Source organism: Protomyctophum bolini (genome assembly GCF_963924005.1).
Source record: "Protomyctophum bolini genome assembly, chromosome: 6".
Classification (NCBI taxonomy): Eukaryota; Metazoa; Chordata; class Actinopteri; order Myctophiformes; family Myctophidae; genus Protomyctophum; species Protomyctophum bolini.
The window spans coordinates 23,679,227-23,706,352 of NC_137867.1; the positions used below are offsets into that span (position 1 = coordinate 23,679,227).

The following is a 27,126-nucleotide window of genomic DNA, read 5'->3' on the forward strand; positions in this document are numbered from 1 at the left end:
GTACGTATATCTGGCTCTTGGTCACTTAAATTAATCTTTCGTTCTTTCTTTCTTAGGGTGGATGGGTCGTGGTAGACGTCGTGGAAGGACAGATCCGTTCCAAAGCTTCCCTCCTGGAGGACTTCTGATGAGCTGTGAGTAGGAATATTTCTTGTTGGGATGGATATCTGTTGTACTGTTATGGTACGAAGTATAGCATGGCAGTATGATTCCTCCTAGTGGCACTATTTACTACAGTCATCCAAATGTTTTAAATATTTTATGATAAATCTAAATGACTCTGCACAATAGTTTGAGAGTCAATATCTCATCTGCTTTTAGAAGCACTTGAATAAAAAATGACAAAAGATGTTGAGGACTGTACATGTGTTGATGCCTCCTAGTGGCACTGTGGTTGAATGTCTGTCAGCCTTCCAAGCTAATCAAAGTCTTAAAACCCCAGCATCCCTATTCTGGGGGGAGCGTTCAGCAAAAATGTTGTGAGCTTGTAGAGCTAATGCTTTCTTCTTTCTCTCTCAGGATGGAAATGGCAGACGCAGCTGAAGCCTCTAGAGATCTGCAGGTCTGTCCATGGATGGATGGGAGGACGGAGATCTGGGTAGACGTCGCTGGAACGCCACTGCTGGACAGGGTACACGCACACACACACACACACACATGCGCACACAGAGCAAAGCTAATTTGGTGTGTTTTTTTTCTTTTCTTTCTTTGTTAGAATGGAGATATCGATAGACGAGCTGATGTTCCCGGACAGAGATCCGTTCCAAAGCTCCCCCCCCCCCCCCCCCCGGGGGGCTTCCTCAGAGGACTCTGATGAGCTGTGAGTAGGAATAGTTATGGCTTGTTTCTGAGGATGGATAACTGCTTTTGTACTGTTATGGCACGAAGAATGGCATCATTTACTACAGTCATCCAAATGTTTTAAATATTTTATGATAAATCTAAATGACTCTGCACAATAGTTTGAGAGTCAATATCTCATCTGCTTTTAGAAGCACTTGAATAAAAAATGACAAAAGATGTTGAGGACTGTACATGTGTTGATGCCTCCTAGTGGCACTGTGGTTGAATGTCTGTCAGCCTTCCAAGCTAATCAAAGTCTTAATGACACTACCACTTCAACCCCAGCATCCCTATTCTGAGGGAGCGTTCAGCAAAAATAGCAGATCTACAAGCTCACACCGCGTTGCAACGTGTTGTAAGCTTGTAGAGCTAATGCTTTCTTCTTTCTCTCTCAGGATGGAAATGGCAGACGCAGCTGGAGCCTCTAGAGATCTGCAGGTCTGTCCATGGATGGATGGGAGGACGGAGATCTGGGTAGACGCTGGAGGACTTCGGACCTGGGCCTGGATGGATGGGAGGACGGAGATCTGGGTAGACGCTGGAGGACTTCGGACCTGGGCCTGGATGGATGGGAGGACAGAGGACAGAGGACGGAGATCTGGGTAGACGCTGGAGGACTTCCGACCTGGGCCTGGATGGATGGGAGGACAGAGGACGGAGATCTGTGTAGACGCTGGAGGACTTCGGACCTGGGCCTGGATGGATGGGAGGACAGAGGACGGAGATCTGGGTAGACGCTGGATGACTTCGGAGAGGAACTCAACATATACGAACCGCTTCGGTGAGGAACTCGACAGTACGAACCGCTTTAGGGTTGGGGCTTTTTTATAGGCTTTATAGTAAAAAGCCAATAATCGTCCGTTGCCGATAATCGGTCAATCCCTATTCTTAAACGTTACTGTAAGTGCATGTGTATGTTGTGACAGGACACACACCCACACACAGCAAAGCTAATTTGGGGTGCGTGTGTGTCTGTCTGTCTGTCTTTCGTTCTTTGTTAGAATGGAGATCTCAGCCGATGCCCGAGATCCGAAGCTTTCCTGTTTCCGCTGAGGACTTCTGGGAGGCTCGGATGGAGCTGGAAGGTTCGGTAGACATCACTGGAACCCGTTTAGGCCTGTCGGAATTTGAGGTTTTATAATGGCCGATTTAATTGTTTCTCAAATAAATTACTAGTAACAATTTAATTGCGTCATAACATAACATTCTAAATAAAACTTTGGCTTTTGTAGGCTTTGTAAACAAAAAGCTGCACATGGCATAATTCAACAACTTTATACACTAAAAGAGAAGAAAATTACAAAGTGACACGTTTAGAGCTTGTAGATCGGTTGCTTCCATTATTTCTTTAAAATGTTTGACAATATATGAACATTTTCAACATGGAGACGATTATGACTAATCTCTAAAAAATTATCTCAAAAACTTGGCGATTAGGTAATTGTGACGGGCCTAAATCCTTCTAGTTGTGTTTTTTTATATCATGTTCTGTAATCAGTTAGGGTTGACTATAGACTTTTTTTTTTTAGGAACAAGATCATCATGCCGGTGAAGAGCACGTTTCTAGCCGATGGAGCAACTATTTCTGATCACCTTTGGAGTTACATCACAGCAAGGTAACTATACAACACACGCACACACTATGATCATGACATGACATCAGCTTGTGACTGCAACTTGTTCCTGTTCGCAGATGACTCGGCACTGCTAGTCTCGGACAGGAACAAACTGCAGGTTGAAAAGGCCCTCAGCTCTGAACTCGGTAGAATCTGCACCTGGCTCGCTGATAACAAACTATCTTTACACCTGGGAAAAACTGAATCCATACTCTTTGGATCTAATAGTAATCTCAGCAAGGCAAATGGCTTCTTGGTTAGAGTTGGTGACAATGTTATCACACGTAAAGATGAAATTACCTACCTAGGTTCCATCCTGGAGGCTAATCTTTCCGGTGATAAAATGGCCACCAACGTAATCAAAAAAGTCAACCAAAGAACAAGATTCCTTTACAGGATCTCCTCACTGGTCAACAAAAACACCTTGAAGACCTTAACAGGAGCCCTCGTACAAGGTTTCTTTGACTATGCATGTACCACAGCACCTCAAAGGCCCTTAAAACTAGGCTCCAGACCTCCCAAAACAAACTGGTCAGGCTCCTACTTGGCCTCACCCCCCGAACCTACCTCACTCCTGCCCACTTTGACAGGCTGGAATGGCTTAGGGTCGACGACAGAGTACAGCATCTTGCAATGGGTCTGGTCCACAAGATTCGATACACCACCAAGATACCCATGTACCTGTCTAGATACTTCCTTTATGTTAACGAAGTCCACACCCACAACACCAGAGGGAGTGCAACGAACCATGTACAACCCAGATTCGGCACAAACGAGGGACTAAATTATTTTCACTCCTATGCCACCAAAATGTGGAACGCCCTACCAACAGTCATTAAGACATGTGACTCCCTTTTTCCCCTCACTGTATACGTTTATTTTCCCTTTTTACCTCCTTTATGATGAATTCCTGTTCTGTTCTTTTACTATATAGAAGTGTCTTATTTGTACGTCTCTAAATGTTTTGAAGAATTGAACATGGTGGACCCTCTTGTAAACGAGTGTAATGCTTAATTGGGTCGTCCACTTGCAGTTAACAGTCTTTGTATTGAGTTTGTGCTTGACATGTACTGTAATTCTGCAAACTGTTAATAAATATTTCAATCAATATTGTTTTATGAACAAAGTAGTAATGAGCATTTCTTTCTTTTCTTTAGGACGTTGCTGGTCTCCTGTGTGGCTCCATCTGGAGGTCACCAGGGTTCTGAGTCACTCAGATCCTGACTGGTAGTGGTGATATGTAGATGTGATCAATCAGGGCTCTTTGAAAATAATAAACAATAAAATAATAAACCAATATAAATAACTAGATCATAATGTAAATAAATGGATAAAACGAACGATAAAAAAATAGATTATAGTAAATTAAAATGGTAAAATAAATGTAAATTAAATTAGTAATAGCATAGTAATGGATAAAATAAATATAATTAGTAATATAGACAATAATACATAAAATAAATTAAATTATCAATATAGTAATGCATAAAATTAGTAATAACAGTAATACATAAAATAAATAAATGCATAAAAAATAAAATTAGTAATAACAGTAATACATAAAACAAATACAATTTGTAATGCATGAAGTAAAATTAGTAATAACATAGTAATACATCAAATAAATACAATTAGTAATATAGTTATACATAAAATTAGTAATAACATAGTAATATATAAAATACAATTAATACATAAAATAAATTCAATTACTTTGTGTTATAGAATGACTTAAAAAAACAAACAAACAAAAATATCAATCACATCTACATATCACAACCAGGCTATATTGCCAGCAGGCAGGTGGACTGTAGACTCACTACAGCTGTCACAATGTGATATACTTTGTTTTGACCCAACTGGCCTCCAAGGAGAGGCGAGCATGGAGCCGGACATCTGATGATACATGAGAGAAGACGCCATAGTCAAAAAAGTAATATGTTTTATGTTTGTAATTTATGCATGATGCCATATATCTGTAAATATTCATTATTTTCTTGTTAATAAATTATTGCATTTATACCCGGGTGTCCGTTATGTGTCCATTACCCTTAGATCGCGCCGCTGTGGATTTATTTATTTCCCAAATGGTCTAAAAATGAGTTATTTAGCACTTTTACCAATGAATTGGCCTATACACAGACAACGACTGATTAGCCTATTTTGGACGATATGGGTCTTTTCTCTCGAGTCAGTGTGTAGTCTCACTATAGTCTGTGTAGATTACCCGGCGGTGTTGCTGCCCCTCCCGGGAGTCGCGGCTCATGGCTCTTCACAGACGGCACAGAGACAGCAGTCACTCCGCTGAACGTGTCAGTGTTGCTGCAGTGGTGTGAACTGTGAACCGTGCGGGCACTGGTGGTGGTGCTGAGTTCTGACAGCCGAGTCACAGCTTCTTCTTCTGAATTACTTTATCTTTGCCTTGGAAAATACATTTTGCGTTTTGCTGTCTCCCAAAACAAACCAGCGCGCGCTACTGTTTGCTACAAAGCGACTGGAAGCGGACGAGCTTTACAGACATACCAGTAGTAGCCAATCATATGCTGATTAGGCCAGTTGCTGTATAGCCTACCTACCCGATCACCAGGGACCAACAACACACACACACACACACAATAGCCTTCTATATAATGCTGCGCACATATATTATATATATTTAATAAAAATACCCAGCATAATTTTTGGGAAGGCTAAGCCTTCCCTAGCCTTACACACCCGCCGCCTATGGGCACTGTACTGTAGGCATATAATACCTGGCTAGGTGAAAACAAAAGATACCTGATTAGCATTTGAGTACTTTTAACACCTCTGAACAGCCGGCGGAGAGGTTCACATTTTCGGAATTTTGCGACAGAGTCACAGAGGGTCAATAATTCCCAGAAAATCTGTAATGTTAATATAAAATGTCCACGAAAATCTTCATGGGGGCTAAAAGGGGCTATTTAATTCTTCATGGGGGCTACAGCCCCATAGCCCCCACAGACTCGACGTCGTTGCATTGCCATATACTTTGTGTATTTTCAGTATTTCAAATGGGAATTCACGATCATTTCACATTCACATGACAGGAATTGATTATAGCCTAGCCTATTCTGGTATCTAAATCATGTTTTCCTTATAGGCATACATGAATTCCAATTATTTTATGAGACATCTAGTAGCCTATTTATTTCTGATTTGTTAGGAGAGAATAAATTAATCTGGTGCTGAAATTTATTTAAAAAATATGTGTGATGCTGTGCTCTTCTGTCTGATGTCAGCGAGACAAACAGCATTTGTGTGAGTAGTCTGGGAAGCTTGATCAACTTGGTGTTATACAATTTCTACCATAATTGAATCACAGGGACAAGCTCAGATGCATGAAAGTAAAAAACGAACTTTAGTTTGTTAGTAGTGACAAATACAACCTATTTGAAACTCTATTTAGTTATATTAATTTTATGGATTTCTTATTTTTTCGTTTTCACTTTATGGGAATATTACAAAAGAGGCGTAATGTTTTATATTCTCACAATAGTTGACAGCCCTCCAACTATCTCTCTGCCTCCTGGTCTTCCTGTTTTTCCCAGAAGAGCTGGGAGGAGGGGCAGCTGATATGGCACAACTGCGCCTTGCTGCTAAACTGATTTTACACATGTTGTTCAAAGTTCATACAACAAGTCAGTGTTTACCAACCTTTTGCCAGGGTACACTTTTCTTAGCCAAAAGATCCCAGGGCAGACTGGTGTGTGTGATATATATCACACACACACACACATATATATATGTGTGTGTGTGTGTGTGTGTGTGTGTGTGTGTGTGTGTGATATATATATCACACACGCATGCTGAATTTTGCCCTCTCTCTTCCCCATTCCCTATCTTTAGAGGTGGGTTACTTTTGTTCACTCACTCATACATTAGATTTACACCGACTACTCACCAAACACGACTTTGTGCTAATAAAACAAAAACATGATCAATCCAACAGTTTTTGTATAGCCTATACTCAATGGAATTTGACATTAATTGAAAACAAAGTTTGCAAATGCAAAAATACAATAGGCTACTATAAAGTCAACATTGAAAATTTAATTTTTATTTCTTTTATATAATCAATCCATGTCATTCTGGTTTAGAATCCGATGCCAGTGCTTCTTTAAACAGTCTTTTCCTCTCCAAATTTGCATTTACAGTCTTCCTCTTCTGGTCTTTTCTCTGCATAGACTCATTTTTCCTTTTGAGAATTTCACTTTCTTCTCCTTTATATACAATTTCAAGTTTTTCTCTCATAATATGCCGTGCACGTTTTCGGTTTATATCCACTGATCTCGTTTGATGACACTGTAGGGAAAGCAATACAAATGACAAAATTAATATGAATAGAAGTGTATTTGACATTCATGCAGTGTTCTCAAAATGGTTGCATTGATATTGGTGATTTTAGGCCTGGATAAATGCATACTGGTGAAATTATGAAACAATTAACCTTCACTACAGTTCCAGTAGGGATATGTTTAAGCACCACACAGTTGCTGGTTTTATTGGTAGCCTGACCACCAGGGCCGGAACCCCTCACAAACATCTCGTCAAGTTCATCTTCATTCAGGACTGGAAGGTCAATGAGGTCCTTTTTACCGGCTGCAAAAATATATGGCGTCCCGGCGATTACGGGCGGCAGTCTGAAGAGAGCAAATACACTGGGAGTGGGAGTTCTCCGTGGAACTGTCCTGGTCACGATACACTTGATGAAGGGTAAAAAGGAGGGCATTATTAAGAGTTAAGCCCCAAAATACTATGTAAAGCTCGGATGACGCACTGGTGAAGATGAGAAACTGAATAACTACTAAAAATCAATCCTCTCACACATATAACCTATGCATATATGCGCTTCCATGAGGCTATAAGCTTGATCGCTGTTTAGTGTTTTTGTGCACTGCTTCTTCCTTTCTTTCATCAGTCAGCCTGCTCAGCCAATGAACTGTCGGGAATGTCTTCTTCGTCGTGGCACCCTGCGACTATTTTGAGACACTGTTGCCATCGCGTGGAATTTTAGAGAGGATGCAATGGTGTGAGTGTGACAGGTAGGTCTACTCCATAGACTGTAAAAGGTCTACTCATAGATATGTCTATGGGCCTATACTGACGGAGAGCTTTGACTCGTGATGTTGAAATGTTGTGACGTAAACATTTCCCCATTTCTGACTTGTCATATATCCATGTATAGTTAAAATTAATCATAGAAGTAGTTTTACACTCATGTAATTTAAAAAATCAGACCAGTCTGAAGCGAGTGGTGCCAACAGCATCCCCTATTAGTACTCTAAACATAGTCCCATAGGGACAAAGCTGTTCCTTGGAGTGGTTGCACCACTCAAAAAGACTAGACGTTTTAGCCAACAGGAGGCGTCATGCCATTGGGCACCAACAGGAGGCGTCCTACACTGAGCAGTACAATCTGCTGTGTGACTTCTCGTATCCGCTGGATCGTGTCTGAGGACTGAAAAGCTACTTGCGCTTCGGAGTGACAACAACTCAGGATGGCGAGTCATCTTCATCCGTATTTTTGGCTATATCCTGGATTTTAGAAGGTTGCAGGAACTCGTTGCATGAGAGCTCAACGCTGTTCTCCGGGCGGTCAACGCAAGTAACTCATGTGGACTGTGGCTTGGAAATTCAAGGACATTTACCTAGGCTACTTTGGCCTTTTCTTTCGATTGAGACATTTCGGCGTGTGGCTCCTCAGTGCTACGATGTCGTGAACAAGATTTTGTAAACAAGAACAGAGCTCGGCTGGACATGGTGATCCAGATCATCAAAAAAAGGCTGATGATGTTTCTCTGCACATCGTCATTTTTTCTACATGCAGCCCTACCTTTTAGGAATGGTCAAGTGGCGACGTAAAGAAAATTGGTTATTGATAGGTTAGTCGATACTAGAATAGAATCTAAATGGGACAATTTCCCGTATTCACCAATTGTTTGTTTGAAACACATCTGCCTGCTGTTGTAAAGAAACCGTTGTCGCCTGTGCCGTGGCACAAAATACAAAGAACAACCAATGAACTTTGATTTGGTGAATGCTGGAGTGTTCCGTATCGCCATATGTCCATGGTGTATCACCCATGCAGGACCAGGTACGTGATGAACGTTACAAGCCGTCAATTTGTGATTACCATGCTGCGATGTTGCTAGGTAACTAACTGGTCGGTTTGGTGTAAAGAATCTGTTGGATCAATTTATTTTATTTATTTCCGAAAGTACATGTTTCTTACTTATTAATATTACTGACCATATAATACTAGTTATCTGTTGGCCCTTATTAGGGAAATGGACAGAAGCTTCAACTTATTAAATTGGCGTCTGTTGCAATGCATTTACTCTGCTTCACTGCCATTGCTCTTTGATAACATACATTCCACTCATACTCCACGTATTACAAGTTATTAAATGCCGTTTTGGTACATCATAACACCTTTAGGCCAGGCTGATAATTAACATCTTATATCTTATTTGAATTTCATGTTGACATTACAGTGGACAATATAGAAATGTTTCATGCAGTATTGAATCATGATGGGGATGCCATGTTTCCTGATACCTTTCTTGTTATGTGATCTTTCAAATGTATGGTCTAAGGTTTATGGATCTTTATTTTATAACCTCATTGATTCCTCTTAATCCTGGATAACTGTTGCTTGACATTCTTTTTTCTGGAGGTTATTGGAAGGATACATATATTTGGAGGACAGGGACAGGGTGGTCTCATACCTTGTAGTTGCTTTCACCTCTGTGTGTGAGTCTCACACTGAGGTCAGTCAGTGTAATGAAGTGAAGCAAAGGAGGAGAGAGTGCTAAACTACAAGGTTTCTCTAAACAGATATTTCCAACAAAAACTCTCAAACTCACTTCTCTAACCTCATTCAAGGCTGATTCTGTGTTTATGAATTGAGATTCAGCCCTCTTCAAGACAAGGCCTGGGTGGGTGAGTCACTGAATCTGTTCTGACTGTGGAAACTAGTCCTGTTTCCTAAACCTAGGTGATTGCTCTGGGAGCGGGAGTAGCCCTAGAACGGCTCTTGTTGTACAGTATTTCACATACATGAACATTTACGAAGTATAATTAAATTATCACAGGCCTTCTAGGTCTAGGGGCGGGAGCTGATCCAGGGATGTTCTTCTTTATGTACCACCGCCATAGCCTCGGAAACCCAGACGTTTTTATTTCCAGGTCACTGCCATGACCCTTTGCTTTATTTGCAGTATTCTAAAATGACATAGAATATGAATACTAATCTAATACTAATTCTGAGACCAATTTGTGACAAAGTCATAGAAGTGAGATTTGTATTATATCCAGAAACAAGCTTAAAGTTATTTTAACAGAGGAATAATTACAACAGAGTGGATGTTGCGGCGCATTCTTGTCATTGCCAGGGCTTTAAGAACACTACAGAAATATATGGCTTCTCTAGTGCAATCACAGTACGACATGTCAAAACTTGCCATGTACACTGTAACATCATTTTAACGCCTGCCTGCATTCATTGTGTATTGTGTTACACAATGATCTTAAAGACTATCTCTAAAGTCTCATTATTTTTGTTAATTTAATCTAAACCCAGAGTAATAAAGTTAACTAAGTGTAGAGTCTACATGAAAACTACAGAATCCTTGCATTATTTTGATGTATCTGATGTCTGTTCTGTTCACAATGTGGCCTGCATCTGTTCCTGTGTATGCATGCAACACTGATCATTTTACTTTATATTCATTTCAGATTTCAAACTGTATAAAAACCAACACTGAATAATGAAATATAGATATTGGATATTGCAGATTTCAACTATTGCTGTCTTGTAAAAAGTCAGTGAGTCACAGGATATGATATCATGTGTCAAGAGGAAATGTGTCATAAAATTATTATTGCTACATGTTCTTCAACCAGATGTGTGCCCTGGTGACACGTGGGCAGATGACTAGCTGAAAAGTATTGATTTATATAGTAATCAATTTCACAATATTCTCTGGCCTGTCCTGCCCCCTTTGAGGGCCCCGGGAAGGTCTTTAAATAAATTGTTTTTGAAACGTCTATGGTAAAATTAATGGGAAATTCCTTTCCTGTGCCCTCGTCGTTCTGACTGCAAGTTCTGCAACGCTCTATAGAGGCTTTGACCGTTGCTGTTACTTATGTCATTTACTTACCTTGAATTTGATCATTGCACTTCCACTGACACATGCCTAACAGGTTTTGCATGGGGGACGTGTGTAATTAGTTTCTGACATAACCAGAGGATCTGCCTATTACTCTGTGTCTTATAAATATTCATATTAATTTCCTGTTTGTGATGTAGCTTCTTTATGTGGGCAGGGCTTTGACAGCCTGCTATAGAACCTTGTGGTGCTCTGCTCTGTCCTGTCTGTTTGTCCTGCCCCTTTCGTCTGACTGTTGACTATTGGACAAAATCTAGAGTACATGGTAAACTGTTGCAGCCTGTAGGCAAACTCTCTGGGACTTGTGACAAAAACCCCTCTCATCTACATGTAATTGGCATTCTTTCTGTCTCTCCTTAAACAAATAGTTTGGATTTATTTCTTAGCCAAAGGCATATTTTATTACGGGAGTATGCACTAGCTCCTGGTCTGAGTATAGAATTCCACTTCCTGTGATAAAAACCTAGTCTCGCGTTTCCAGACTGTTGCCTCTCATAATTTTCAAATGCTTCCGTCATACAGTCTGGAGCAAAGGAAGCTCTATCATGAGTAAAATATAAACCTGACGTGGATATAAACCGGAAGTGGAGACTCCTCCCCACTTCCGTTTTGTCTTTACAGTTGTGCAAATTTATCCTAATATAAATAGAAATCATCTAAGCATATATAGCATGCTCCAGACTATATAGCAAGCATTCAGAGATTGTGGAATAGTTGTCTGGCTATGTGAGACTACTAAAAACCTAAAATTGTTCGGTGCATTGACATACCAAAATGTGATCTCTGAAAAATCACATTATAACAACTATGATCACACTATGTAGTTACTACAGTGCACCTCTTTGTTTTTGGTCCTGTATGTTTGAAAAATATTGAACATTTTGAACACCCTGAATGTCACTAAAATATGAAACTCGATTGATACTGCCTATCAACAGACAGGGATGTTCCACTAAAGGCCTATCATAGTCCAGTTTTCGGTGAAGAGCTTACCAGCAAAAACTACAACATGACGTCACGCCATGGTGGTCACCACTTTCTCACACAACACATCTCTGTGTGTGTTTTTACTAACCACCTCTTCACCGAAAACAGGACTAAGAATAGGCCTTAAGTCTACTATTTGTGCAGTCTTATCAACTCAGACTTGTTTCTGGGTTATTATTAAACACCATGAAGGATCTTAATACTAGAGGGTTGTTCTACAGGAGGGCTGTGATGGGGTGGTTTAAATGGGATAGCTTTTTAAATCTATACTGCCATGGTGTGTTTTGCAATAATCTAGTGTAACAGAGATCCTTAGACCCATAACCTACCTCAAACGCTAACTCTAAACGCAAGCACGGAGCCGTGCATGTTAGACCGCATGTCCGACAGTTGTTTCCGCATGTCAGTCCGTTGGTGTGTCTAATCTGCGTGTCCATCCCTGTACATCACATCATATAAACGAAGGGAGGCTGTGGCTCAGGAGGTAGAGCAGGTCGTCCAATGATCCGTGGGTCGGTGGTTCGAATCCCGGTTCCTCCTGTCTACATGTCGAAATGTCCTTGGGCAAGACACTGAACCCTGCATTGCCTCCAATGAGTTGGTCGGTGTGAGCTCGCCACCATTGGTGTGTGTATGTGGGAAGTGAGGACGCTGGCGTCGACTGTTCGCCGCTTCACCTCCCAATGGATGAATGAACCATTGTAAAAAGCTTTGAGCACTTGGAAAAGCGCTATTAAAAAAAAAGAAATGCAATTCATTATTATGCTATTTTTGTATTTTAAGTTTAAAAAAATATATATATATTATTGATCATTGGTCACAATTGACTAAAATACATTGTGATAATAATCTGTATACTGTATGTATGTTGAGCCTAACATATCTATAAGAAAATGTAGGTTTTCAGCAAAAAAACAAAACAATTATTTTGTATAAATTAGGCTTTTGGACAAACTGTAGCAATTGCATAATCACATTTTCAGCTCAGGAAACAAAACAAGGCACACTTCCTGTCAGTTAACTTTGTTTTGACATCTGTGGCTGCTTACTACAGGTTTTTGTTCCTTTCAGTGTCAATTATTGAAGCTGATACAGTAAAAAAGAACGTACTCCGTTCACAGAGAAAGCATGCCATTAGGACACAATACTGTACATTACCTAGGCTACCTTCATGAGAAACCCTACTGTATCTCGAATTTGAACTTTTTAGAACATCAAATACCACATTGCACAGTGTGTGTGTGTGTGTGTGTGTGTGTGTTAATACCTTTTTGATAACGTCATAACCTGGAGGACCTCTATAGAGGGTATGCACGTGACATCATCATCATACCCGGGAACGCCTACTGAGTGGGGGGAAAAAATACTTTCTGTCCTTGACAGCCCATACATCCAAACAGAAAAGTCCTATCTGATTGCATAAAATGATGTTAAATGACATTAAATTCACTTTGACACTCGATTTGCCATTCACTTCATGCATGCCCTCTATTGTAGTGTGTATTTTTGGCACAGAGGTGTTGAATCTCTCACTGTGTATTGAGTGCAATGTGGTGAACAGAAGGAGATCTAGAAGAGCCACTTGTTCTTTGTTATTTAGAAGCGTATCACTTCCTGATCTTTTTTCTACTGTGTTACACAGAGTCCCCCCACCCCCTCCAACATGAAGAGGTAGTACAATTTGTGTCATGGGCCAAGTGATAAGGTGGATAGTGGATACCACCAGAGATAGAAATTATTAAGTGGTTCTGAACTACAGTTGTTAAAATACCATCAGGCCTCCTTTACTACTTTTAGTAGTAAAGGACATTTAGTAGTAGTAAAGGTTGAGGTTGCATTACTTTACTTTATATAGTAGATGGATATGCTTTATTGAGGTTGTATTCCTTATATTACATGAATTAGTATTACTCTGATTGGCCTTTGCTCTTTTTTTCTTCTTCTCCCAGGACCATAATCCTTACAGTTAATAATTAGTGTGGTTGTCTGTAGGGGCATAGTATAATACTACTTGGGTGACTATTATAGAGCAACCCCAAAACCTTGACACGGTACTCTTCCCACAGTTTTGATGGCACACACAAGTCAAATGGACCATTTTCATTAGGAATCGAGTGCTTGCAAGAAAGTTTCCCTATTTGAGAGTTAATTGCCCTGGGCTATCAGTAAAACAAAATGTATATGCCGTATAGTACGATGACGTTGCTAACCGGCAAGAACACGTCTCAAGAACACAGTTGTGCGATGGACAATAAAATGTGACCAGATTTGACTGAGAGACAAATTCCAGGAGAAAAACGTTTTATTTATTTTCCCCAAATGAGTTGGTAGCACAGACAGACTCTTCATATACTAGAGCATGTCTGAAATAAGTGTCAGAGCTGAAATGTAAATATGAAATAAATGCTTAAACATAATTATACAGTAGCTAGGTGTAGTGTTAAGAGTCCACGGAAGTGAAACTTTCAAGCCTGTTTTCTCAACTCGCTGTTCCTCTGCAAGACATTACTCTATAAGCCATATCTCCAAAACTGGTGGGTCAAACTGAACAACTAATACGTCAATTTGCTTTCATATGACATGAAAAAACTAAAATTAAAAAAAAATCCAATGGCAGTCTCTTTTAATATATATATATTGTATTCATTAATATGAATTGTATAGGACTAAAAATCTAGAATTTCTAGTTTTCTACTACTCATTTGAGGGTGTGTGTCGTTAGTCTGGTGTAATTACATTACTACCCCTGAACTAACCCTAACTTGCACACGGAAGCCATGGGTGAGTCTTAACTGGCCATGTACACTACAGTTTGTCGGACTATTGGTACGTTGAGTCCAGGACTTCTTTTAGGTAAAACTAATCCATTATGTCAGTGGTTCTAAAAGCATTCTTTACGACTGTATCCCCACTACAATATAGTTTTAGCCGAGTATCCCTTCATCAGCAAAGAAAACATGGCTGATGATGAATTATTGGTGATTATGATTGCTTGTTTTCTTATCCACACATTCTACTTTTTGTAAAATGAACGACATACTACTCCAATTGAGCAAGCGTATTGCATGTGTGTGTGTGTGTCAGAGTGAGTGAGTTAGTACTGTATGTACACCCCAATACCTACAGCCCCCACCACAGTCCTGCTACCTCAGCTCCTTTAGAAAAGCCTGAGATGCTGATGTTGATCCGTTGATGGGGACTACATCAGTACAACCTGTCCCCACGCATCCCTGATGAGCCAGCTGATTAATGACACATTGCTGCTAATGCTCCCACATGGTGGACTGGCAAATGGAAAAAGGAAGAAGAGTAAATGTTTGTGCGGGTCTGCACCTTGTCCCCTTCCCTACAGGCACCGCTTGTCCTGCATACAGTAGGTGTGAGGGACTGCAAAAGTTCATGGAAGAGTGTGTGCACACTGCACTGCATCCTATTTGGGGAATGGATACGTCATATAATTCTATAAGGCCGATGGGCACAAGGAGAGAAGAAACAGGGGAGTGTGCGCGTGTGTGTTTAGTAGAAACACAGGAACTCTGGGACTCAAATTAAATAAAGTTCTAAATCCCCAGTATGTTGGACTGGCTAATCTAATAAGCAGAAGGCCATTGTCTGCTTTGAATTAGAAATGTTGCCCTCCCAAGTAACATGCGGAAGTGTTGCTTAGTCAAATTCTCTTATTTGCATCTTACGTGAAAACACTTAATTGTTGGTTAGTTAATGTGCAGTATCGGGCTGCATATGCTGCTCACTTTGTTTGTGTTGCTAGTCTGTACCTCCATCCCCCCACCACTCTCACAGCCTTCCACTGTCTCTGTCTGTCAGCACGCTCTGACTCACTGCGTTCATGTCAAATGAAAGCGACAGCGCTGCTCCTTGTCACTTTACCCACGCGACTCGTTCTTTTCCACTGGCCGCAGACGCCTGATTTCTCCACGTCTAAAAATAGTCACTGTCAGATGCTAAACCCCCCCCCCCTCTTCTTTTTCACTGGCAGGCTGCTATTGGAAGTCTCCGCATTATGCCCTCCCTTTACCAAGGACTTCCGTGTCATGGAGGTCTTCTTTCATCGCCATTCAATGTTCTGTGTGTAGTGTGTACATGGGTGTGGGGTGAGGGGGGAGATCCTGGGGAAATCCTAAGGGTGCCCGCTCCTCTACATATTTTGAAAATATAACTTCAGAAGATCCCATTATAGGAAATAGGAATATCAGTAAAATGTGTAAATAGTACTGCTGAGAGTTGCCATTTATGGTCAATGTGAGAGAGCAATGATCTCTCCAGCTGTGAGTAGAAGACCTTTGGGAAGAATGCATGAGTTATACTGACTACACGAGGGGGGGGGGGGGTGGACTCAGGAGCCAGGAGGACATTGTAGTGTTATCATGATACTTATTTTGAGGTATCCTTGGTTAAACTTTCAAACTTGCACAGGCTGTGCAGTGGGGTGGTTTGTGAATTCTTTACTTGGTGAGCTAGTGGTAGGCCTACATTGTTGAAGTTTATAATTATTCATTTTTTAATTAATTAGCAAATTATAAATGATAACTACTTATGCAATATCCGTTATGCCTATTGTGAGAGTACCGGTACTTATTGTACCCGTTTGTCTGTCAGTCTATGATCCTTTTTAGAGTATGCTCATAATTGCTCATATGTGAGATCTCTGTGTCTGTCTGCCTGCCTGAGTCCCTTTTATGCTCAGATCTCTGTGTCTGTCTGCCTGCCTGAGTCCCTTTTATGCTCAGATCTCTGTGTCTGTCTGCCTGCCTGAGTCCCTTTTATGCTCAGATCTCTGTGTCTGTCTGCCTGCCTGAGTCCCTTTTATGCTCAGATCTCTGTGTCTGTCTGCCTGCCTGAGTCCCTTCTATGCTCAGATCTCTGTGTCTGTCTGCCTGCCTGAGTCCCTTCTATGCTCAGATCTCTGTGTCTGTCTGCCTGCCTGAGTCCCTTCTATGCTCAGATCCCCGTATCATTCTGTCCATGTCCCGTTTATGCTCATTTATGGAGATCCATTCCTGATGTCATCCTTATGTCCACGATGAGATCCCTGATGTCATCAGTATATGCCCATATAGGGGCATATCCATCGTCGGTGGTTCCCCTATATGCCTTGGGTATATTGGTCAGATCGGCGGTTCTGGACCGCCTATTGAGTTCCCTCTGGTCCTCTGCAATGCGCAAAATGAGTTTAAAATCGATCAGTCGGACAGTCTGAGATATGTGAACGACAGACATGCATGCAAAACACACACACACACACACACTCAGAAATGTTGCAAATTTATAGTAAGATATAACTTGAAATCGCCATACTACTGGGGGGGGGGGGGGGGGGGGGTGGTGTGGACGTGATGGCCCATGTTTAACAATCTATTTGTAACTCTCCCCATTGCCAGTCAGTATCTCATTTAGTTTTAGTTTTTTCTCTGTTTTAAGAGCACATGAAGGGTTCAATGGGTTGCGTAGTCAATGGGTTAATGTGTGTGTGTGTGTGTGTGTGTGTGTGTGACCTGAATGCTACCCCAATTAGATGACTGCTTAGTGTGAAGGCTGCTCAACAGTGTGTGACCCGAATGCCACTGAAAATCATCTGCAGGGGTCAATAGGTAGTACTCTAAACAGACAGACAGGGACACACACAGACCTTTATTGGAGCGGTGTGCACTGTCTGTAACGGACCCCAAGAAGGCTAAACTTTTATTTCGAAGGGTTTAGCCGGAAGCGGAAGCTGGGTCATTCAGGCTGCCACAAGAGGGCCTGTCTAACAGTTAAAAGCATGGGAGGCAATGTTTGGAACGGACAATGAAAAATGCCCAACTTTGGATAAGCGATTGAAGGTGGATGGATGGTTTATTACTTTGTTCATATGATCACTAAAGTTAAGTTGCTTTTGTAAAATATGGCCATTCCCATTCTAGTTAGGCCTGTCATTGTATTAGCATATCCAACACTGGTTTTATCTAAGAATTTCAGAACAGAAGCAAGTCCTCGACCTGTATTTAGGATTGTGCTTGGAAGAAGTCCGTTATCTAGATTCTACACTACAGGTATCGTGCCATAACCAGAAAGCCCACAACACAGTGGCTTGGTGATGAGTATGACAGTAGGAATTTGAAGGTAGAGAGACAGGAGAAAGAGATCAGTCCTGCTAACGTCTGGTCTCCATTCTCTTCGTCAGTCTGCTTCCATCTTGCTAACCAATGTGTCTCCATGGTAACCCCCTGTTAAAGATAAATAGGGGATTAGGCCTTAGGGCTCAAAAACATGTTTTATAAAAAATATACCCACAATTTTATTTCACATTAACTAATGAATTAAGGGTGACTGCCATACTATTATCTGGACTGTCTGATATGATTAAGTGAATACCCTAGAGACAGGCCCTGGGAAACATCACTGCAGCTTAGGTTTCATTTTGTTATGTACTATGACTTGCATATTTGCATTGACCCCATTATTATTATTATTCAAATATTTTTATTTAAATTTTCAAATTGTAGAATGTAGAAGAACAGACAAAATAAAACAAAACAAATACAAAACAAAACGACAAACACCAACATGCATATATATAGTGTATGAAATGCAGTGTAGAAAAATGAAAACCAAAAACCGTATGCTGAATGAAAATCAACGATAACTGGAATAAAGAAGGGGGCCAATGGTCAAGTAGAAAATACAACCTCAAAGTAGCAGTACCATTAAAAAACGGATACAAATAACTTACAAAAATGTAATATTTTCCCTTACTGTAGTCTTTTGTTTATGTAAAGTAAACTACAGAGCTTATGTAGTTGTAGTTTGTAGCTTATGTACTTGTATACTTGTATATCTTGGCGAAATAACACAAACAGTTAGTGGCATCAGGCCCGCCAGAGACATGGCTTAATCTCCCACATAATAGCCAGTTTAGGACTGCGTAATGTAAGAAGTAAATGTAATTTATTCAAAGCTGAGTTGGCAAGATTCTGAGGCATTCCTGACAAGTTACAGGCTCCACAGTGGCAAGGTGGCTTTAATCAGCTTCTTGTTGCTGAAAACCCTTCATGCAGCTTGTCTATCTATATTATGATCTTCTGCTCTGAGGCAAGTTCACAGCTTGAATTAGTAAAAGTATTGACAAAATGGGATACAAAAGTGCGGATAATAATGTATCTTTCTTCTGCTGGCTGGGTTACATAAGACTGTTCTCTGCAGTTGATTCTGCCAGAGCAAGCTACCCAGGCAGAAAGACAGGGATGGCAGCTCTCATTTAACCCCAGCACTTCACTGATTAATTCAAGTTTAATTTGCAAATAAGGTCATCTAATCTTGTATTTCAAGTGGAAACGTGTTGTTTAGAGACTTATTCGGTGTGAAACAGGTCCATTTGGAAAAAACGATGGGCTGATAATACCATACACAAATGATGGGCTGCAAAGCTCTCTGCATTCACTCTAATCAGTGGGAGCTGGTCTCTACAAACCAATCACAAAGCTGGGAGCTGGCTCTAGAAACCAATCACAGAGCTCAGAGCTGGTCTCTACAAACTAATGGGGCCAGTGCATAGAGAGGAGTTTCACTCAGAACCTACACATGTAGGCATAAAGATGGCGCCCAAATAAGCCAAAGTCCTACTGTGTGTGTGTGTGTGTGTGTGTGTGTGTGTGTGTGTGTCGCTACATGCCAACCTCTGCGCACACACTCCCTGTTTCTTTCAACACGTTGTGCTTCACGAGTTTACGTTCCACAGCCGTCTGTGTGCGCTGACTGTGGCGTGGGAACTGGTGCAAAACTGGCTAGTAAAAACGGGGAGTGACCGTTTCGACTATGGCATTAAAAGTGTCTGGATGTGTCCCCCCCTCTATGGGTTGCATAGAAAGGCAACCAATCAGAACTCAGTCAGCGGGTGTCAGTATGACTAGCATGTCAAAGTTTTCATGGGTATTCATAGACCAAAAAATTAAGGCAGTGGATTATAAACAATTTGCGTATGATTAATCAATTGCCACTGCATGGTGCTTTGCTCTGATGCCTCTTGGAGGACATTAACGTTTTCTAAATCTAAGTCACTTTGGCTATTGTTACTGTGCTTTGTCCTTTTCATCCTCTGTAAATTAGTCATTTTTAGAAACGGCTTTGACTTTCAGGGCTATATGGGAAAGTGGAGGAGGAAGATGGAAGGAGAGTATTTTTAGCTTTTCCCTTGTAGCACAAGGGCCAGTTGTGTATCCTATTCTCTGGCCTCATCCCAGGGATTTGGCCATCTTCCTATTGGTACTGTAGTAATGCCATGTACAGCTGGCTGGCCTACATGGCAGTTTGGTGTGGTTATCTACAGTACACAGGATTACTTCACTTGACCTGAACATATCTAGAGTATGCAGGTTCGATGCTGCGTCCATATTACAGAAAGAATACAGTAAATATAGGTACTTCTAGGTACTTGTGCTTCCTCAATTCTCTTCACTCGTCTCTTACATTTGTGTGTAAATACAGTTGCTATTGCTACATTAAAATAACATCCTGGATGGATTGGATGATAAAGGTTGTATCTGCATGCATTTTTAATTGATAAGGTTATTGATAGAACAAGCGTTTGTGGGCATTAAGCTGCATGAGCTCTTCATAGCAGAGGGATGGCAAGCACCCCCCCTGTGACCGCAGATCACACACAGCCCAGGCCAGACAAGGTTGTCTTAAGCCTTTTGACATTTTAACAGGATCGAAGGATAAGCCCAGAAAGCCAATCATGGGTTCTCATCACAGACATAGGCTGTGTTTGTAGTGGTTGTCATAGCTAGAGCTGCTTCTGCAATGTCAAGGCAAAGTTGTGTGAAAACGATATGTGGTATTTTTGGCAGACCACGGTCTAGTATTTTCCATTTGTATTTTGAAGGGATCTTATTTTTGGCCCGCCTATTGGTCAGTCTGTAATGAGGGAACCCCTGCCCTCCTTCCTGCTCCTCTGGGGGTGTTACAATCTCCTGGGCAACTCCTGAATGTAGTGCCACTCTGAGAAGTGGATACGGCTAAATTTAAACGCATGCCACCAATGTCACAATGTGGACTCTAGGAAAACGCCTCCTGTGAGCCAACACCTACCTCCCAGGATTCATTTCTGACTGGTTCTCCAAGAACCAGTCAGCCGGCACACACTTGCACACTATAAGGCTGTATATAGTGTATACAGCCTTTTAGACAAACCAAAAGGAGAAGCGTTTGAATAATAACAGTGCTATTAGAATCTAGGAAAGATTTGGTTTGAAACTGGAAAATGTGTATATAAATGTGATGCTATTTACTAGATTGACAGATAATTACAGATGTGGTACATTATGTTAATGTGGACCTTTTTGAATGATTTTCTCTATTAATATAAAGCACACTGGGGCTAGTACATCAATCACTGCTATGCAGTTTTAGAAAATGGTTGCATCTACACTAGAGTATTGTATTATATTTAGTGTTAGTTTACCCTAGCCTCAAATTTAAATTAATAAATGCTGACTGTGACACCACTGAGTGTAAAATTACTCTCTTGTTGCCTCAGGCAGACTTGGACCACAGTGCGTCATCTGAAATGGCCATGGGTGAGGAAGCCATGACTTACTCAACATACCGTAGTTCCCACTTACCGGTAACTACAGATGACTGCCAGTTTAACCACTTTCACTCTGGTGTCCATCGTTTGGGCATGCAATTATAGACGAAACTTAAGAATAGCAAAAGAAAATAGATCTATAAGCTCACAGCATGTCACATTGCGATGCATTGTGAGCTGGTAGATCTGCTAATGTCGTTAATCTTCAAATAATGAAAGCAACGTGTCTGTGATTAAGTGTGGTAGGCAGAAGTACAAGTCATGTACTAGTCATTTCTTTACCTCTCCTCCTTTAATGTATCATGCAGACATTGGTAAGTAAAAACGTGTCTGCAGGAGCAAAGCCTTCAGGTTCCAGATCGCTGTGCTGTGGCATGTGCACTGTGCACAGCTATTGCGTCACTACTCACGGGGTAGCAGAGGCTGTATTTTTAGAGGGGAATGGGCATATTCTCTGAACGAACAACGTCAGGCACTCTGCTTACGTATGGTAGGATTATTGTGACCAGGCTATTTTTAGGTTGTGTGTGAGTGTGGTTTCTTTCTAGGTCAAACATGGTGCCAGCGCTCTCTCTAGGTTGCTCGTGGTAGATTCATGGCAGCAGGTTCCATTCTGTCCACATAGCATCTGTAATTCATACTTTATCTTTTGACCACATTGCTGGATGAAAATAGTTTTTTGTTTTATGTGAAAGGTCAAATTAATTTACATTATATTTAGAGAAATTAAGAGTCTAGCCCCAAGCTTGACCATGCTGTTTTTGACCACTGTGCTTAAGTTACTGTATCAGGCTAAGTCACAAGTTACCTGACACTATTTACAACCACCAGATGGATTACAGATGGAATTTGTCAGAGGCAGTTTGGGTGTGACAGTTGTTGCTTGTGGCTGGTGGTGGTACATGAGTTGAACTAGGGACAGACAGACATAGATGAGAGAGGGAACTAGGGAAGTTGGAGAAATGATGAGTGAGGGGGTGATGAGTGAGGTGTTTTTTAACTTTTTTCTGAGCACTAAAAGTGTTGATATATTAGTTTTTCTCCAAGTTTCTTACACCTTATTATAGTGAAGACTAAAATGTATAATTGAAATGAACTGTTAAAACCGGGTATATAATTCACATGTATATTACAGTATCTCGCTCTGCAGCATCAACAACCAAAAAGCCTCCTGTTACATGTACCGGGTAACTAGACTGATAGTCAGTTTACCAGCCTTCTCTCTTCTCTCTCTCTGTCTCACTCCTCCTGAGTTTCTCTCATTCCTCCATTGTCCTATTCTTTCACCCTTTTGCCTCCTTGTTGCTTTCCATTTCTTTCTCCCCATTCTCTCACTTTTGAGATTGTCTTAACTACAACTCTGACAATTATTTGGTTGACAATCAGATTGTAATGGTTTGATTTGTTTAATAGACATCCAGTAAAAGTCTTGTCCTTGCTATGTCACATTGAATGACTTTTATGATGGGGATCATGGGGCAGCCGTATTTTACTTGGTTGACTTAAATCAGAAATGCATGCTCTCAGTGCTTTGTTGTTTTCTGCAGCATAATACTTGACAGCCCACATTCAGTACCCGTCTTCAAGTACTTTAAGTAGATTAAAAACATTAAAAATTTCAGATGTTTTTCAAAAAGAATTCTGTGAAACAAAAAGAGGAAAGAATTCCATTAATTTGAGGGGAAAAAATACTTTTAAGAAGTAGTGAAAATAGCAGATCTTCACATTGCGATGTGTTGTGAGCTTATAGATTGGCATTTTTCACTATAGTTTGGGTCGTGGGGAGAAATCAAGTTCATCTTTTGGGCCTCAAGCTAAAAAGTTTGGGAACCACTGGTTTAACCTGTAGAAGCCCTTCAGACTCCTCCTGGACCCCAGCCTCCACTCCATGGCATCTCCAGCTAGCCTAGTTTTAACTCTGGCCTCCCGAGACGAGAGCGTGGTTATTTTAAGCAGAACATGGTGTCCCGCTCTGATTTTGTCAATGTGTTGTTCTGTTTGTACCGTATAACAATGTACAGTATATATTCCTTTTTTAGAAAAAGCTGTAAAGAAGGGAAGAGAAACGGAACACTGTGCAGCCAACCCTAAACTGTCACACTCCATGGTCTCTCAGCATGCTTGAGGAACTGGGTGGACCCTGTGTTCATCCCTGAGCTTACCTCATTAGATGAGTGTGTCTGGAGTAGAGTCAGAGTGACTGTGGGCAAGCCCTTGACAGGTTGAGGACCCTGGGCACTATGGCGACACTGCCCCCCACCCCCCAATCTAACAATCCGGCTGAATGACGCAGTGGGAATATTAGTGTCATTAGTGTGATTAAAAGGGCTGGCCGTGCGCCAAGAGAGGGTTGCCGTTTCTGCCATGGCGTGGAGGGAGGAGAGAGCGCATTGGGCTTATGCAATGCATGTAATCATAAAGTGGATGACCACAGGCAGTCAGGGCTGGCCAGGTCTGTTCCGTTTTCTTCCAGGCCCACCCCCAATCCCGAGATTAATAGAGTAATTCATCCTAACCGAGTGTCTCTGGTTATGGATCATGGAGTATTCCTTCACAACCAACCACAAACGGACATATCTAACCCATGCTTACTGCATTATTTGCATGCTGCATGGTTAGAGTTAAGGTTTAAGAAAGACATTGTGGTTAAATGAACTCCCAGTGTGCCATTTACACGGTTCCCTTGCTCTGTCCACATTTGGCTTTAGATATTATTTCCCTAGAGGTCACAGACGGGCCTCTCCAGCTCACACACTACATTGAGTGTTATGTGTATGTATAACCAACACCTACCCCTACCCCAGCGATTCTAAAACAGCTCTGTGTATAATTCCACGGAATGCTGTTTGTGAAGTTGCAAGCAAATATAGGGTGTTCTTAGAAGGTTATGTAATGCTCCCCTCTCTGAACAATTGTAATCCCTCTTATGCTGAGTGAGCCCCCCATGTGATGGTGCTAAAGAGTCGGGAGAGACAGGGTTACTGGTAGTAAGGCACGGGTGTTCTCTGTGAAACTAGTCAGGTGTGGGCTCTACTCCCCCACCGTTAGTGTATATATAAGAGTCCATCTTTACAGTAGGAATCTAGGACGCTGGATGGAGCCGCCGCACTGATAGTCTTCCTCGGAGCCAAGCCTTGGACCTTATAAAATTATGTCAAGCAATATGTCCTGAGCAACTACCTCTGTCTCCTTCTATGCTGCTTTGTCTGGGTATAACTGTAAGCCTTTAGAATGTGACTTCTCTTTTTGTTACCGCTTATGTATACTGGAATGGAACAGCATCTGGGAATACTTTACGTTTGACTGCTGCACTGTTTTTGTTTTCCGCATGGGTCAATTTTCATGTGGCTCCATGGGGGGCATTAGCCTTAGCAATTGAAGCTCAATTTGGAACAATCTACCCACTAACATAAGAGGGTGTCTATCCTTTTCATCTTTTAAGGTCCAACTAAAAGGATGGATCATGGACAATCAAACATGTGAACAGGCTAAATAGGCTAATTAGTTTTCTTAAGTGTCCTGTATTTTAGGACAATACTTAGCCTTTTTTACAGTTGTTTTTACTGTGTTGTGTTTACTTTATATGTACTCTTTTTATATTGTTGCTTGTTTTCTGTATGACTACGGATGGAAATTAGCATTCTTGCTAAATCTGGTGTATTTACACGCCATTGTATGTGTGGTGTTCATTAATATACGCTGTCCATCCCAAATAAATGTATGAATTTAAAAAATGAAATAACAATGTCACAGGGGTTTAGGATTTATTATTTTAGCAATTTAAGTGGAATATGTTATTTTTATTCACAATTTGCTTACCATAGTCTTTTTTCCCCTCACTCCCCCACAGACACCATCGATGAGGTCTTCAGCTGGTGATTTGACGGATCACGCATAGGAGCCCCCCTTCCCCCTCTCCCTCCCATCCCATTCCCTGTCCATACTTCCTTCCTTCCTCATCTCTCCTTCCCATTTCTTCCCCTTGTGGATGTCCTCCTCTCCCCCCATCTCCACTTCCTCAAAGATTCGCCATGCTGATCAAGGAGTACCGGATCCCCATGCCCATGAGTGTGGACGAGTACCGCATTGCCCAGCTCTATATGATCCAGGTGAGGCTGTCCATACATGGCACCAGTGGAACGCCTTCATCTGGTGAACAAGAGGCTAGTCAATTCTAGACTAAAGCAGGCTGTTGGAGCAAAGTTTGTCACAACACTTGGGTTTTTCAAAACGAGCTGGTCACGAAAGTGCTTAATTATGTGGTGATTGGTCACGCGGAGTCTAAGACTGGACTAGTGGAACAAAAAGAACAGTGTGCTGATAGATTAATCCATTTTAACTCTCTGAAGCAACCTATTTCCTCCCATAACAGGCTGTGTGTTATGGGCACACAGATAACTCTTGACATTATGCTTATAATAAACTGTTAAATCTACCTCTGAGAATCATGTTTTATGCTCACCAGTCACCACTACTGGGAATAATCAGGATTAGTTCAGTGGTAATGGAAGTTTGAACTACAACTGTCCTGTACAGGCATAGACGAATCTGTGGAGCGGTACCCTGTAGGCCAGGTGTAGGCAATCAATGCTGATGTGTCACACTGCGTTTTAATGGGCCACCTCAGCTATGGCTGTGCTGAGGGCACCCCTTTGTGGATTAATCTAGAGTTGGGTCCCAACTGATGAGTAAAGGCTGGGAACGAGGCTATAGTAGGCCCCTACCAATCATTTTAATTAGGCTATTTATGTGCATTTTATGACCAGTTTCCGTATTTTGTTTGCAAACTAGACTAGACGAGAGGACACAGGCAGGGATTCATTCAAGTGGCTAAAGCTGCATTCAGACTTTGAATAGTTAGACTGGTGCGATTACTGTTCATACAAATTCAATGCAAAGCCGAGAAGTTGCGTGAACAGGGTTACACGAACGGCCGCCTGGTATTTTCTGTACGTGTAACTGTAGCGACCTTCACACTCACCCCGACTCCGCATCGTGTTCTGACAGCCATTGAATCGGCGTTGATGTTGTCCGGAAACCTGGAAATGTTTTTGGCTGTTGGTTTTATTCATCCAGTTCCAATTGAACTGATTACGGGGAATGATATAGTAAGTAGTAGATAGATATAGCAGGAATCATAAATATAATGAACCGAGCCTTCTTGGGTGAACGAGCGGGTCCATTTGGTTTCACTCCCAAAGTTAAATTACTGTGTCTACAGCCAATCTGCGTGCGATGTGAGTGACGGCCCGGCTTCCTTCCCCAAACACGGGCCAATTGACGATATTCAGACTGCTGCCAAGGTGCTAACTAGGTGCAACTGACCATAGATAGCCCATTCGTCCAAACCGAAAAGTCCTATCTAATTGTATTACATTACATTGCAGCTGTATAGAACCCTTGAATTATCCTCTTTCAATCTGTAAGTTTTCTTAAAAATCCACCGCAGACTTGTTATGAGCTACTCCCTGTCAAGAAATCCCTTGCAGGTGATTTTTGAACAGCAATGTCCGTGTCCGCCCGCCTATGTGACGTTAATGAGCACGAGTATGACTATTAGTACCAGTAGAGGCGCTGTTGTGCCAGAAACAGAGAGAGAGATAGTGCTGTACTGTTGCCTGCTATAATGAGAGAGAGAGAGAGAGGGAGAGGGGAGTTGCACCACTCAGTTCACACGGGTGTGACTTTTTTCCTAAGTATTGGAGTTTGGAAGCACTCGTTTTTACTAGTAAAGCAACCTCCTGCTGCCTCCTGCATTATGTGCAAATTCAAAACGTGTGCAGGGCAGTTGAGTAATTATCCAACAAGCAGATGGCAGTGGTCTAAATATCGTAAATTGATGTTCGTGTAGAGTCGATGCTTGACGCACCACAGTGGATTCAAACCCACAAATAGACACAAG

The 27,126-nt window shown here is 41.4% G+C and overlaps 1 protein-coding gene across 7 annotated transcripts in view; it reads left to right on the forward strand.

The window, feature by feature from the left end:
* Window positions 1–7,934: 7,934 nt before the first annotated feature.
* The window catches only part of LOC308317312 (membrane-associated phosphatidylinositol transfer protein 2-like), a 52,618-nt gene continuing 33,426 nt past the window's right edge, over window positions 7,935–27,126 (forward strand). For 5 of the 7 annotated variants that reach the window (XM_080766212.1, XM_080766217.1, XM_080766216.1 and 2 more), the window contains exons 1-2: window positions 7,935–8,574; window positions 25,075–25,333. In XM_080766212.1, coding sequence (XP_080622338.1) covers window positions 25,256–25,333 — 78 coding nt within the window. In that variant the 5' untranslated portion in view covers window positions 7,935–8,574; window positions 25,075–25,255. Of the gene's footprint in view, window positions 8,575–8,596; window positions 8,633–24,314; window positions 24,443–25,074; window positions 25,334–27,126 lie in introns of those variants that run through there. The other 2 variants (XM_080766214.1, XM_080766213.1) reach the window with 2 other exon arrangements.